Source organism: Mus caroli, chromosome 18 (assembly GCF_900094665.2).
Source record: "Mus caroli chromosome 18, CAROLI_EIJ_v1.1, whole genome shotgun sequence".
NCBI classification, from domain to species: domain Eukaryota; kingdom Metazoa; phylum Chordata; class Mammalia; order Rodentia; family Muridae; genus Mus; species Mus caroli.
In genome coordinates this window covers 61,293,564-61,309,700 of record NC_034587.1, presented here as the reverse complement: position 1 = coordinate 61,309,700, position 16,137 = coordinate 61,293,564, and the positions used below count along the sequence as shown (strand labels likewise).

The 16,137-nt window shown below is 41.7% G+C and overlaps 1 protein-coding gene across 1 annotated transcript in view; it reads left to right on the top strand.

The window, feature by feature from the left end:
* Positions 1–16,137, top strand: part of Atp8b1 (ATPase phospholipid transporting 8B1) — a 138,788-nt gene that overhangs the window by 78,230 nt on the left and 44,421 nt on the right. The window contains exons 3-6 of the mRNA XM_021150778.2: positions 8,422–8,519; positions 11,135–11,248; positions 12,672–12,770; positions 12,886–12,947. Of these exons, the coding sequence (XP_021006437.1) occupies positions 8,422–8,519; positions 11,135–11,248; positions 12,672–12,770; positions 12,886–12,947 (373 nt within the window). The remainder of the gene's footprint in view (positions 1–8,421; positions 8,520–11,134; positions 11,249–12,671; positions 12,771–12,885; positions 12,948–16,137) is intronic.

The window sequence follows — 16,137 nt, the reverse complement described above, 5'->3', positions numbered from 1 at the left end:
GTGCATGTATGTGTATGTGTGTGTATCTGTCTATGTGTGTAAGGAGGGCATATGGGGCGTGTGTTTGGTGTGTGTGTGAGAGGAGGGTGTGTGTATATGTGTGAGTGCATGTGTACCTTGGCCCACACGTGACAGAGGACAACTTGTAGAAGTCAGTTCTCTTCTTCCACCATATGGGCCTGGGATCAAACTCATGTGATCATGCTTAGCAAAAGGCATCTTTGTCCTCTGAGCCATCTTGCTAGCCCCATCCTTAATTAAGTAGCCACGACTTCTTTTCTCTTCTTTATTGTTTTCCTATCTGAATCCATGTCTTTAAATACTATAGTTTAGTTCTGCATGCTTTTGAATTTTGTAAAGTTTATTTATGTAGACCTATACAGATATATATCATATATTCTCATTTAAAATATTTTAAGGTATATTTATACTTATTTCCATGGCCATATACATTGAAAGAAATAATAGAATCACAAGCATATTTTTAATAGTAACATATGCAAATGAATCTAATTTGCATGAGTAGAGAGTGAAAGTAAAATCTCCCTTCCCTAGTTCTTCCTCAGCCACAAATTTTTCCTTCTCTGGAAAGAAATTTGTTCTTACTACTTTCTCCTAGATCTGAGAAGCATATAGTGTACACATGGATATTCATCAATCCTTACATACCTCTTGCTCTGTGTCTCCAGGGACATGTGTATGCATACAGTCATCCCATATATTGCTTCTGTGCATCTTGTAACTGAAAGCCCAGGATAATAGTCACTGTCTGCCTTTGACAGTTGGTCATGTGACATAGAATATTTCCCTACCATCCATACAAAGCCATCTCATTTGTTTTATTTTTTTCCTCTCTCTCACCTTAGGCTTTCAATACACGAATGTTTAACCAACTGCTCCTAGTAGGAATTTTGCTTATTCCTAATCCTTAGACAATGTGACTGTATTGAGGAAGCTCTGCACTGCCTGCTCCCTCCTGCAGAGTAGTGCACACATGGGGAATTACTCCTAGAAGTTAGAGTATCCTACAATGCACTAGGTACCAAATTCTGAGACACGGCCAAACTGTTCTCCACAGAGGCTATCCACAGGACTAATTCTTTTTAACTCAGAGCATCATGAGATTCTTTATTCTTTGCAAGAATTTTAGCATTTTAAGATAAAACAATGCTACCCCTGAACACTGGATCTTCAGTATCTTTTCTCCTGTGAAAGAACTGTTTGCATTTGTGTGTGTGTGTATGTTTGTGGTATGTGGGGTGTGTGTGCATGTTGGGGCGGGAGGCTTGCCCTGTGTCCTGTACCCATGTCTTTCTGGGAAGATTGATCTGTTCTTAATATAATGATTCTAAGCTTTTGATTTCCCTAGTCTCCTGAGTTGATTGTAGCTTGTACCAACTATTCCCGGCTTTTGGTTGTTGGTGGCTTTGTAAATGAGAATTCAAAACAGCACAGAGGATAGGGATAGACCCATGCTACTTCCTTTGCCAGATGGCACTGATCAAAGCACTTGGCATCTGTGGGAACACTCTGGACATCACGTAGCTGTGCTTAGATGTATCGATGACAGCAAGCATTTACCAGAGTGGCGTGATACTGATCCACGTGTGGCTGATGTTACACGCATCCCAGACGTGTACCTGCTTGGTTTGCTGCCACAACCCTGGCTGATTATCTTTCTAGCATCCAACTGCAGGACCCTATGTTAAAGATGAATGTTGATGTCGTTCCTGGTAAATTTATAATTTATTTCCTTTGTCAATATTCCAATATGGCTTGTAACTTTTAATTTTTAAAATGTTTTAAAATACGTATCTTATTTCATTTCATGTGTACGTGTGTTCTTCCTGCCTATATGTATGCATAGCCCATGTGTGCCTGGTGCCCACTGAGGTCAGACGGTGACTTTGGATTCCCTGGAATTAGAGTTATGTATGATTGTGAACAATTATGTAAGTGATTGAGTCCTAAACTCAGACTCAGGTCCTCTGAAAGCAGTCAGTGTTCTTAACTGCTCAGTCATCTCCGCACCCTCTGGCTTAGCTTTTGGTCGTCCTGCCCCAGCATCCCTAGTAACAGCTGCAACTGCCTTGTGTACCACTTGTGCAAAGCCCTCCTGGGTGTTTCTAGGACTGGGTTTCAGTCCTTCCCACTGATCTCTTCCTTCTTCTCTGGGAATCCTATCTACTTTTCTTCCCTTCCTGAAATGTAGGGCAGTCTTCTCAGCAGTGTTGTGGTGTACCAGTGCCTAAGACATGACCTGTAACCAACGAGCTCAAATAAAACCTTAGAACCTTATGTCCCTTAATGTGGCACATACCACTGTAACCCAGCACTTAGGAGGCTGAGGCAGGACAATAATAATCTCCTCGCCAGCCTTGGGCTATGTAGTAAGACCCTGTCTTCAAGAATAAAATAGTAAAAAGAAGAAGAAGAAGAAGAAGAAGAAGAAGGAGGAGAGGAGAGGAGAGGAGAGGAGAGGACATTTAATGCAAAAATAAACAGGAAAAGGAGTTAATTTGAATGAGAGAAAGCCAGGCACATTCTTCTCTCTGAACATTACCATAATGGGGCAATATTAGGAATTTGAAATAAACTGTGTTGATACAGTAGCTTGATTTGCCAATTAGAAAATGTAATTAGTTCACCTCAGAGACTAGAACTTTCTCTCAGGCAACACTGCTTGGGAGAAATACAAAACTGTGTGTGTAAATGGGAAAGGGGGCATTAAATGAGCTTGAGGTTGAGCTCCCTAGAGACTATCTGTCAGGAGAGACACATCCTACAGCTTGTGATTGCTTTACATCGGTACATAATGACTGTCAGGCGGCAGACTGGGGTTCCTCCAGGAATTGATGTCTTCATCCCCGTGTAATAACGAATGGGGAAATGAAGCCTAGAGAGGCACTCTTGGGGGGGAGGGGTGCTTTGGGGCACAGTAAAGGAATATGGCACCCAAGATAGTATTTCCACCCTAGTATCTCTATCATATCAATTTCATGTTGTTTAAGATTTCTTGTATCTTGATATGGTGTTTGGCTCAGGAATGTCTATAGTTAGGTCTAGGAGCTTCTGAACCGACAACCTGCTTACCTTTTGGTCACTGAAGTTGATATTTGTTTCAGGGAACTACAGAACCTAAGAATACCCCCACTTCAGCAGCTTACCTTCCAGAAAGACATTTCAACTAGATTTGAGGCTTGCTTTCTCAATTGCAGGAGTCACGTAGTGCCTTCTCCCACTAAAACTGCTGCAACAGTAGGAATCTCTATTGTCTCTTTGTTTAGCTCAGGATTACTGTGCAGGCGACAACACTTAAACAGGGAGAGCATTGCACTTAGTGGCTAGCCCACTCCAGGGAAGCCACCAAGGCAGAGAGGAGACAGAGTCTGTATTCTACTGCCATTGTTCCCAAGGGAGAAAGGCAAATGTGGGTGAGAACCTGAGCAGGGGTGAGTGTGGTTAGCGACCTTCACTGAAGGACAATCCAAGTCAGTTCTGCTTTAGACTGACATCTTGTTCTGGAAATCACTTAACTCCTTAGAACCTCAGTTTCCACATATGCAAGGATATGTTAATAAGATGCAAATAATAATAAAAATACCCAGCTTCTATGGTTATGGTGAGAACTAAGTAAACTAATCTATGTAAAGTGACAGGAGCAACAGCTGGCACACAGCTTCAGTGTCATCTGTCAGTATGGTTTTGATCCTTACAACAGTCCTAGGAGAACCATTATTAATTAGCGCTGTTTTTCAAAAAAGAAGATGAAGGCCCATTTAACTTCAGGAAATTGTTTAAACATAACTAGGATTAAAGGGAGGCAGAAGCAAGTTTTTAATCCTTGACTGTTAATCCAGTTTACTCATTCAAGAACTATTTACTGAATGGCGTCTATGTGGCAGACATGGTGGCAGAGAAAAGAGAGGAGGAAGAGGAAGAGGAAGAAGAAGAAAAGAAGAAGAAGAAGAAGAAGAAGAAGAAGAAGAAGAAGAAGAAGAAGAAGAAGAAGAAGAAGAAAAAAAGAAGAAAAAGAAAGAAAGAAAGAAACAAGAAACAAGAAAGAAGAAGAAGAAGAAGAAGAAGAAGAAGAAGAAGAAGAAGAAGAAGAAGAAGAAGAAGAAGAAGAAGAAGANAGGAGAAGGAGAAGGAGAAGGAGAAGGAGAAGGAGAAGGAGAAGGAGAAGGAGAAGGAGAAGGAGAAGGAGAAGGAGAAGGAAGGAGAAAATAGTAATGGGTGGATAAATGGCTCAGCAGTTAAGAGCTCTCTGTTCTTGCAGAGAACCCCCATTCAAACTCCAGTATGCACATAACAGTTTCCAACTGTCTGCAATTCTAATCTCAGGGCATCCCATGGGCCTGCTAGCCTCTGTGGGCAACAGGTATACATGTGGTACATCACACATACATGCAAGTAAACACCAATACACATAAAATAAAAATTAATAAGTCCTTTTAAAATGATAAAAATCAGCTACATCGCAAACTGCTGCAACACGGAATGGATTCACGACTGACCCCTGTTTTAGCTCCTCTCCTTTAGCGCTCTCCTTTGAGTGGAAAAGAAGTGTTCTGATTACAGATCTTATCCCAAAGCTTGCAGGTTGTTTTGTACTTCCACTTCCATTTTCCCTCTTGATGAAATTGCTCTTGAGGTTGAGCGACGCCGGGAACATTTACACTTGTCACAACACAACACTTACGATTCCCCAATGAGTGACAGCCAACCACGCAAGGAGACGCTCGGGAATGGTGTTGTGATTTCGAAAATGTAATCAAGTTCATTATTTGCATTCTCTGCCAGTCTGCACTGGATCTCTTGGAGTCGTATCTGGGTTTCCTAAGGAATAGGAAGGTGGAAAGGGAGTCACTTAAAGAGATGAGGTATTTTCCTCCTAAGTACAACTCCGGTTTTTATAATTGTCATGCAATTGATTGTTTTTATGACCCCTTACTCATAAGGTTTTGTTTCTCTGTTTGCCCTTCCAAAAACAGCATGGTATACTCATTGTTAATTTCATCAAACCTTGGCCCACCCCACTGTATGTCACTCATGGGAAAGCTGCCCAAGTGGTATGGAGAAGAGCCTAGCCAACACAGCAAGGTGGAGGGCAGAGGGACCTCAGACAGACAGACTAGATTCTAAGTCTTATGCTAATCTTGCTGATCCTGCCAATGGCTCAGTGTTCTGAGCTATAAAATAAAGATATTAACCACTAGGCACCATGTCTGCCTCATACAGAGAATAGAGCATGTTATCTACAAAACTGATATAGTATAGGGCGGTAGAAGCCTAGATGGAAGAACAAGATGAAACACAGGAGATGCAGCCTCATTGCCAAATGAGGTCATCTCCGTGTGGGAAAGTCCCTTGAGCCTACATTTCCACTCAGTGCTGGGTTTCAACAATAGGGCATCAGTGGATATAGAAAGAGAGCAAACTGAGCTATGAATTTGGCATTTCCAGTTCATTTTGAAGATACTTTGGTGCTACTGTGTTCAGAACATAAGGAGAACCTGTGAGGAATTCAAGGACAAACTTGGTATGTCCCAGGTTCTCCTGGGAACCAGTCTGGGCAGAGAGGAGGTCACAGTACCCATGATAAGGTGTGAATAGAATAGCAGTAGTCACTGCTGTCCCTCTGAGTGGCTTGGCTACAGTGTAGGTTAAGCTACTCTGAAGGAGGCAGGTCTAACTTCTGTCTATCTTCATGAGAGTATGCTCATTCTCTATGTCTCAAAGTGTATGTCTGCCTCTGCTCTAGAGTGGAGTCAGCTCCATCACTTGAAGACCTATGATTGGCCCTGCCCAAAGGGACAGCAGGCAGGAGACAGAATAAACTACATACTTTGGGAGTGGCACTGATAAAGGACTGGTCACAGATGGCTTTAAAGGTTAACAGCTGCCATAAAATGGGGTTTAGATTGGGACAGCTATTGCCTTAAATGTGATGGCTATTTACATTCCCACCTTCTACCTAAGGATTGTGATTTTCAAGATTCAGAGTAACCAAAAGACCGTGGTCAATGAACTGTGCACTGGCTTGTTCAACGTGTCCAAAGGGGACACTGTCCTAAAAGAATGGCTACAGTCATGCAGCCATTAGTGTCTGAATAATGCTGTCCATACTGTCAAAAGACCAGACATGATCAATGTACAACTGAAACCATAGAAAGAACATGGTCCTTGAGTCTGTGCTAGAAGTCATGCTGTTGGCCTGAGCCAGCCACTGGCTGGGTTGAGGATGACTAAGCCACAGGGAGAGGCAGCCACAAGTCTCCAACAATATCAGAATGACCCAGATTCTGTGTTTTGAAGCTTATAAAAGACCTCTGGCCATGACTATGAGAAACATCAGCTATCCAAGAAGCTTGCGGCTGGCTAGCTTCTTGTATATCTGTGGACCCCTGAAGGCAAGTGGAAAGATATCTTGGGCTACAGGAGAAAGTACATGTATCTTATGAGGCTACTATGAAGGACCAGATTAGAATTTAGGCCATTCTAGCTGTGGTTACCCATAGACATGTCTGTATTTGTAGCAAAGGGATGAAGGGTCCTACAGCTACAAGGACTTCTGGGAGATCAGGACGGATTTGATACCAAAAGTGTCTACCCCACAGGACAAGCAGGCTTAGGAGTGGCACTGCCTACATGGGCAGAAAGGATGGTGTCTTAGTTTTATTTCTATGGGGGCTGGGGGGACTAAAATACCCTGACACAAAACAATGGCCTGGGTTTCTGTATACTTTCTCTCTTTCCCTTTTAAAGATTGCACATAGCAAGTCAAAGTAAATGATTGAAAGTTCTGCAGCCAGCCTCATTTTATCAGTATAAAGTGATTTGGTATTAAGGATTTATATTTGCTCAGAATTCCAGGTTATAATTCATCATAGCTGGAAACTCAAGGTGACAGGAACTTAAAACAGCTAGCCAGATCACATCCACAACCAGGAGCACAGAAAAACGGATATGCATATGTTTGTAACTCAGATATCCTTGTCCATTCATATACAGTCCAGGTCTCAGATTCAGGGAATGTAGATACCTCTAGTGGACAGGGTCTTCCCACATCAATTAATCTTACAAAGACAATCACACATAAACATATCAATAGAAGAAACTGATCCCCCATAGAAACTCTCTTTATGGGTGATTCTAGATTGGATCAAGTTGACAATTAAAATTGACCAACCTTGGAGATAAGGTTGATATACAAAGAGATACCTATACAAGCTTCATCAGAGTTGGAAATACAGTGTTAAAAAGAGAACCTGGGCCAGTGGCCTCAGGGATCAACCCTAGAAATAATCAAGTTAGCCAGCACAGCATGATGGTCATAGATAGGTGTTTAAAGAGACACCTGTTAAACAAGAAATTGTTCACCTTAGCAGCAGAGAGAGATACTGTGAAGTTTCTCAAGTTCCCTAGAGTTCAGACATAACAACAGCATGAAGTGAACTTGGAAAGATAACAGGCTGGTCACAATGCCGATGCAAGATTATGACTCAGACATATGGGGCTAGTTGGTGATCCTCTTCTTTGCAATTTATTCATTCACTAAATATTTAAAGCAACGTAAACGTTAGAAACAAAGCAATGGGATTGAGATTTTAAAATAGTTGTAAGCTTTTGGATCTTTGGCAGTTTTCTTTCATCCCTGTTACAGGTTGATTGCTCTTTTAGAACATTAATGTTCCATGAGTGGCTGGTCAAGTCTCAACTCGGATATTCACTTGCTAGGACTACAAGCTGTAATGTAAACATCTGACATGTATGCTGGTGGGCTCTTGCTCTGAAGGTCTGGGATCAAGCTGTTGCCAGGTTTCATTCTTCCCAAGGACAGTGGCGTTGTGATCTGTCTTATTTACCTTTCCTGTTACTGAGATAAAATACCTAAACAAAGGGACCTTAAGGGAAAGGAGGGACTTGTATTGAGTCCCTCCTGGCAGAGAAGGCCTGGCAGTAGAAGGTTGAGGCAGGCAGCCATTCCCATTGTAGCCACACTCATTCAGGAAGCAGTCAGAGATGAACACCTGAGTTTGGCTCCTTCTCTTCTTATTCATGTTAGGACCTGAGCTCATGGAGTGTGCTCATAGTGAAGGTGAATCTCCTACCTCAGTTAATGTAATCAAGGTAATTCCATACAGGCATGCCAAGAGCCCTGCCTCTCATGTGATTCTCGACTTCATTGTCAACCCAAATTGACCATTGAGATTGCCCATCACAGGTTCCACCTCAGGTTCTATGACTGTAGATTCTCATCTTCCACAGGTGACTTCACACCATCCTCCTTCCCTGTTAGCATCTCAATGGCATCTTTGAGGGGGCCATCATGTATATAATAGATTAGGGCCCACTCTATAGACCTTCCCTGGTAACCTCCATTTGTATTTAGAATTCTTTTCTCTTTTTCTTTTAAAGATTGCACGTGGCAAGTCAAAGCAAATGACCGAAAGTTCCACGAACAGCCTCATTTCATGAACACCAAGTTCTTTTGTATTAAGGAGAGCAAATATGCGGTAAGTTAATGGTAAAATGTTTTTATAGTAGCCCAGGTTTGCCTAGTCACTGTCGTGCTTGTCAGCTTCAAACAGTGTCTCCCATGAAAGTAACTACTTGCCTGGGTCTATTAATAACCCTCCCTCATTCTATAGACTGTCTTTTTATTAAAATTTAACTACTCTGAAGGTTGATAGGTATGACGAAACAAAACAGAATCATGTCAATTGGAAACTTCCCCTGTGTAGCTGCAAGGTTCTTGCTAAAATATTTTATGAAAATTATGATTGTCACTGAAGTCCTGTTTTGAAAGTACTGAGTTGACTCTGCCTTGGATGGGTTTAGAGATAGCAAGGATATTTTCACCTAAAATGCTTATTTCCTTTAATATATGATAAAACATATAGACAAGTGGGGTTAGAGAAATGGCTCAGTAGTTAAGAGTACTTGCTGCTCTTACAGAGGACCATGGTTCATTTCCCAGCATCCACAAGGCAGCTCGTGACCATTATAGCTCCAGTTCTTGGGAGCATGAGACCCTCTTCTGGAGTCTGCAAGGACCAGATGTACATGTTGTATACATACATGCATGCAAGCAAAACATTCATGCACATAAAGTAAAAATCAGTAAATCTATTAAGAAAGAATACAGACAAGTGTCAGTTAAAAGCAGAGAAAGGAACTTATTCACTGCAGCCACATTGAGAAGAGTAACAAAGAGTGGCCTCCCAAGTCCATCTTCTAGATTCTCCCATGAGGTGAATGATAACCAGAAGATGAGGGTTATGCATAGCTAAGCTGTCCCTGTCAGTATGTTGTCAACCTGCCACTCATTGTGATGGTCTAGTTAGAGCCACAAGGTGATCTTACAAGCTGTTGTAACTGTGTGAAAGCTCTTTCCTATCTTTCCTCTGGCTAGGAACATTAGAGTACCCCCATTGTGTGACTTAGAAAGCAGGACATTATTTTCTAGTAGTTCAGGGGATCACAAGTCCAGAGTCAAGGGGTTGACACAGTAGGATCCTTATGGAAAATCTCAGAATCAGAGCCATGCCTGTCCCAACATCTGGTGCTTGCACACGATTCTAAGCATTCTTTGGCTAGTAAACACATCACTCCAATTCCTGTCCAATCCAGTCTTCTGTCTTCTTCCTATGTGTCTCTGTATCTAACCCTACCCCCTCACCTTCCCACAAGGCAGTGCTTCTCAACCTCCCTAATACTGCAACACTTTAAAACAGTTCTCCATATCATGGTATCCCCCAACCATACAATTATTTTTGTTGCTACTTTATAACTATAATTATTTTACTGTTATAAGTTCTAATGTGTAAAAGTAACTTTTACTCTCTTGTAGTTATTGTCATCTCTAAGGGTTTCTGCCTCAGTCTGCTAACCTAGGCCTTGTTCGGGAAGCTTCTAACCCCCTTACAGTCTAACCGAGGTCTAGAATGTTTTCAGCTTCTGAGACTTGCTGTCTCACACTTTCTAGCTCTTTCTAAAATCTGGCTAGCTGATCAACTCAGCTGTTCTGGCTCAAACTCTTCTCCAAGCTGACTGACTTACTCTGGTTTCTCTCTCAGCCTCTGACTTTTTGTTCTGCTTGGCAGTCTGTTCTGATCTTCTGCCTCCTTTCTCATTCGCTGGCTTGTTCTGTCTTCACCTGTGTCTAGCTTGTTTTCTCTTCAACCTGTTTCTGGAAAGCTCCTGGTAAAACTGCCTACTCTCTTTTCTTCCTTCTTCTGTCTCTGCACTACCCTCTTAAGTAGCTTCCTTTCCTCTCTCTTCTTATGAGAGTTGGGCATATCCTATTCTGTTAAATCTTACTCTGATTGGTCACTTTGTCTGCCAGTCAATTAGACATGACGTTCAAACATGGGTGCTTCCTTCTACAAACTAACTTTACCTTCATTGTTTGGGATTAAAGGTGTAAACTAAGGGTGTGTCCGTATTCTAGCCTGAGGGATTAAAGGTGTGTTCTAAGTCAGAGCCATAGCTTAATTAAAAACAGCTTTTTTTTTTTTTCCTTTAAAGCAAATAACACAGTCTCAGGGTTCACTGTGGGCCTGTGAACCATTTCACAGTGTCATCAAATATCCTGCAATAGTAATGTGAATACCTGTGTTTTCCGATGGTTTTAAGCAACCCCTGTGAAAGGGTCAGTTGACATCCCCCACAAAGGGGTCAAGACCCACAGGTTGAGAACCATGGCTATAAGGAGACCAGTCGTTAGCTTAGAACTCACCCTGAGCCACTGTGAAGTCATTCTCACAGACGAGTAAGATCTTGTTAATGGGCATTAGAGTTAGACTTCCTTTTGGAGGAAACAGCTTTTTGCTCTTTCTGACGCAGTAGCCTTTATCTTCCCTTACCAAAAGGTACTTACTTGCTCTGTTCACATTGGCATCCATCTTTGTCCCAAGCTCTAAGAGGTACAATGGATCGAAAAATGTGACAGCAGGATCCATAAGGTCACAGCCTGGTGTCTGAATCTTGTGATTTACATCATTCTATTAAAAACTTAGCAACTTGAATTCTGGCCCTGGGTTTTGACGATGGTGATTTGTGCAGGTGGTTCGACTTGGTATATGGCATCGCTTACAATAACTCATTGTTTTGATTTGTTTTCCAACAGAGTAATGCAATTAAAACATACAAGTACAATGGATTTACCTTTCTACCCATGAATTTGTTTGAGCAGTTTAAGAGGGCAGCCAACTTCTATTTCCTGATCCTCCTGATCCTGCAGGTAATTTGCCCTTTGAGACCTAGACTCTGTTGTCAGTGACGGATGCTGAAGGCACGAAGTAAGTAGATAGTCTCAGGGGAGCAAGTAGACAGTCTTGGGGTTGTTTTTATTGTTGGTGGTGGTGGTGTTTGTCCATTTTTTAACTTAGTCATCTACCTTTTTCCATAAGGATACTTTTGATCATAAAGCATCTTAGTCCCTTTTGCAAGTTGGTTTTTATATTAGAAACTAAACACTTTGTTTTTAAGCCAAGGAATCCTTATCTGGAGCGTTAGACTTTTATCTGTGTAGAAACAGTTACTATAATCAAAGGGTTCTACACATTGTAGTTAGTGGTCACAATCAACCTTTCGTACCCCGATGATATGTGGGTCATAAAGATAACATAGTCGGTTGGCTTTATCGGATTCTTTATCACAAGGGTTGGCCTGGGAAAGATCCAATCCACTGGGATTTCCTAGTAAAGCCTTAAACTATAGTAGCATGTGTGTCTGAGAGGGACGTGGGGCTTGTGGAGCAAAGAAAAGATAGAAAAGACACCAAGAAAAAAATGGATATTCAACAGATGTGGGGAAACAAAAGGCCCGATAGCTTGATCAGAAAAGATCTCTGGGCAAGTGTAGAGGTGTACATGTCAAGTCCTACTAGACTTCTCTGTGGCCAGCAGGCTTCTTTCCCTTCACCTACTTCAAGAAGAAGAGACAGAGTCACATGTTCCTGATATAGCTGCAGTCCATTTACTTCCTCTTAAGGTCCAGCAGTCCCCATTAGAGTGACAGTAACAGGCTATTTGCCTGCTTATTTGCTGACTATGAGGTAAACACCAGCTCAAACTTCATCTTGCAGAGAAGAGCTGAGGCGTGGTGTGGTAAAGTATCTTGCCCAGAGTTTGAAATCCTGATTATGTAGAGTTGAACAATGCTAAACCGGGGAGCTTAACTTCAAGGAACCAGCTATGGCCCAATGATCAGCCAATGAATTTGAGAGATCTTTACTAAAAATGGAAGTATCCATTCCACTTGAGACACTGTCTTCATGAGCCGGAGCTTCCTCTCTTGCCAGTAGCAAAGACCATGATGGGAGCTTTACCTAATCAGTTTGGCCGGCCATATTGCCATCTTTTGTCTAATTGTGGGACCACAGTAACCACTGGCTGAACACATCTTGTTTAGAGTCAAGGGCTGCTTCCTCCTGACCCTACCCACTTGGAGTTTTTTTACAAAACGTTTGGAGTAGTTATGATGCAACCTCCCTTTGATGTCTGATTAGAGACAGCAGGATGGTTCTTAAATGTCCTTTCCTCAGTGCACATAGACTTGTTCAACGACAGACATTAGCAAACTTAAAATCAAGTATCCACTACCTGGAAGTTAGATGCTTTTGTGGGGAGGTGTGTGTATGAACGCTTTTCCGTTTCTTTCAGGCAATTCCTCAAATCTCCACCCTGGCATGGTATACCACACTTGTACCTCTGCTTCTGGTGCTGGGCATCACAGCCATCAAAGACCTGGTAGATGATGTGGTAAGGATTTCTCAAGCCACTTTCTTCTTACCCTTCTGACCTTGCTTACACATGTCATTGATGTCTTTAAATATCGAGACGATCCCAATAATACTCCCTCGTCTTCCTTCCAAAGGCTCGTCATAAAATGGACAAGGAAATCAACAATAGGACGTGTGAAGTCATTAAGGATGGCAGGTACCTCCTTTTTATTTATCTGTAAAGATTTCATGTATAAATGGGTCTAGATGCATATTGGAGACTAACAGAGCCTATAAGTCTATGGCACATTAGGTTCGTGTGTATGTGTTTGTGTGTGTTTCTGTGAGTCTGTGCATTGCTACAGGTACATATGGACATGAGAGTATATGTACATGGTGCCAGAAGTCAGTGTTGGGCATCTTTCCACAGATGCTATCTACCTCCCTTTTTGAAGCAGTGTCTCTCAAGGTTCTGAGGCTCACCGATTCAGTTAGACTAGCTGGGAAGTGAGCCTGGGGGTCTGCCTACCTCTACCTCCCTAGCATGGGATTATAAGCATGTACTTCTTGGCATTCCTAGATTTTCACGTGGTCTCTGGGGATTGAACTCAGGTCCTAAAGATTTCATTGCAAGTACTTTACTAACTGAGCCCACGTACATTAGAATTTTAATAGCGAGTCCTCTCTTTAAAGAGAGATTCACCTCGCCTTCAGGGCTGTGGAGCTGAACCCAAATTGGGATATATGTAGTTGCTAATTGGGCTTAGGATACCAGAATATGTAGCTCTTACATAGCCTGCTTCCTCTGGTATGTGGCATCTGCCTCCACCATTCCCAGTTGTGTCCCCTTCATGGATTTGCTGGTAAAGGATGTCCCCCATACCTTTCCTGATTTGTCACCTAAAGTGATTTCTTCCTCCCCTCCTTTTTTAAAAGAACCTTATTAGTACTCATCTTTTTATAATATGAATGGCATTAGAATTATTTGTGTAGGTAGGTGTCTCACCTCCTGGCTCATCCCACCTCACTGTTTAGGGTACATCTACCATGCAGAAAGAATTCAATAGCCTCTTGTTCAAGGAACACAGAATATAGTCAACTCTAGCCAAGCCAAACAAATGAAGGATCAGTAATAAGTCACTTTATGAGCAAGATCGTCAAGAAAGGACTCCAAAGTCAAGTGCTAAAAAAAGAAATGAAAGCCCAACTCACAAGACTTTTTAGTGTGTCCACAATTAGGAAAATAACCCAATGTACAGCCAAAGCCATACATCCAGATGCCACCAAGTTGTAAATGTTGACAAAGGCTTTTTTTCTCCCTCCTTGTAAATAAATGAATGGGTTCTGGGCTGGAAGTTACCTCTGGATTCACTTAGAGTCAATATTGTGAATGGAGGTGAGGTTCTTTGCCATCCCTGGTAAATGGGCAGCCTTGAAGCTAGGGGGAAGCTCAGAGTACAGTGTTTGCCTACCCTTCACACACACACACACACACACACACACACACACACACACGTACGTGTGCACACGCACGCACACATGCACACCCACAAGCTCTCAGTGTAGGAGCATCTCCACCAGGGCCTTGAATCTTGCATCTCTTAACAGCAAATGGAGCCTGCATGAATGCAGGGTGTTGGTGGTAGGGCCCGGAAGCCTCCTCCAAGAAAACTGTTACATCACCCAGTCCAACAGAATGACCTCTGATGTTCCCAGAGTTGGGACATAAAAATTACCAATGTGTCCCACTGTAATTTGCGATCAACACATACATTTCTAAATTATAATTAAACAATATTATAAGATCAAGTATAAATGTCTCTCTTCTTTCTGTCGTGTTAGTTGTTGTTCATTTGTTTTTTTACTTTTATCATTATTTTTGGTGCTGAAGCCTGAAATCAGGACCTTATACACCCTAATCCTGCACTCTCTCTGTCTCCAAGCTACATCTCTAGTCCTTAGAATGTCATTTACTGAGCTATAAGCTAAGTTTATTTTTAAAAGTTCTGGCATTGGGGATTTAAATTCTTACAAATTGTAGAGACGATACTAACAAATACTTAAAATGTATCCTAAATTTCCAGTTTTCTGATGTTTGTGAACACATGGGTGGACAACATAGTAGTTAACGTCTGTGTTCAGAAAACACCTTACTGGTTACTATAGGGCGGTCATGGTCATTACCACTGGATATGTGAAAATTTTACCACCCCTGCCTCCTTTTTTGCCTGAGAAATTTTTATAAAAGCTCAGGTGTATCAAATATCCATACACAAGTCAACCATGGTGGGATAATAAATCACAAAAATTTTATTTTAGGGTGAACCTTTGGTATCAATATAATTTGACCATTTATGAAGGATAAAAGTACATCTTCATACTAATGATTATGCCTGTTTATTTTTACATGAAGAATTTAGTCTTGGATGAACATTTGACACTACAGGACTTAGAACAGCTTCAACCCTTTTCAGTTGGCTGGTATTTTAATCCTTTTGAATCTTCATTGCTGGCAACTCTGACCCATAAATACATAGTACACATGGCAGAAGTAAGTTTAAAGCCACTGCAGAAATTGTTGTACATCCTATCCGCACCCCAAGCCAGAACTTATATAATGTTTTGCTGTTGTTCTTACTGTTGTTTGTTTGTTTGTTTGTTTGTTTACAAAACTCAAGAAAGCAATATCTTTTGGGTTACCCTATGAAGTGATGGGCCTCATTATGACATTTTATATGTCATATTTGATTCTCAATAATTCCCTTCCAGCAATTTTTAAAATCAAGCATTCTAACATAATACAGTACAAAGATGTACTAACTTTCAGAGGAATAGGACAGAAAATATTAAAGTCTTTGTTTTCCGCAATTAAGTGGTTCTGTCTCTATAAGAACAGAAAACATGTGTACAATGAATACCTCACACTCAGTACCAAGCAGTCATTCTCTCGAGCCTGGACTGACATATTCCAGCCAACGCTCATTGGCAGAGCCATGGCCTCAGTGAAGTTTCAGGCCACAGCCTGAAAGAACACTCCCAGAAACACCTCAGGTTCCTTAAGCATTTGGTTTTGCATCTTGACATTTTGTATATTCATAAATCTGTTACTGTTGCCAAAAGTTGTGAAAACCCCACATGTGGAAGAAGCAAACCCGGGCTTACAAAGCTGGGAGTCAGCACCCCTTTTGTGGGTGTGAAGAAACCGTTTGAAGCAGAGGACTACAGTTTGAAGCTTCTCAAACTGCATTAGAAAGGGAGAGATCCTGTGGAATTTAAAGGAGAGAAGCCCTGGGAGAGTTAAAACCTGTGAGGATTCTTGGTGGCCTGTGGGAAATCATGCTTCCCTGTCCTGTACCAACACCAAGCAGAGAGAGAGAGAGAGAGAGAGAGAGAGAGAGAGAGAGAGA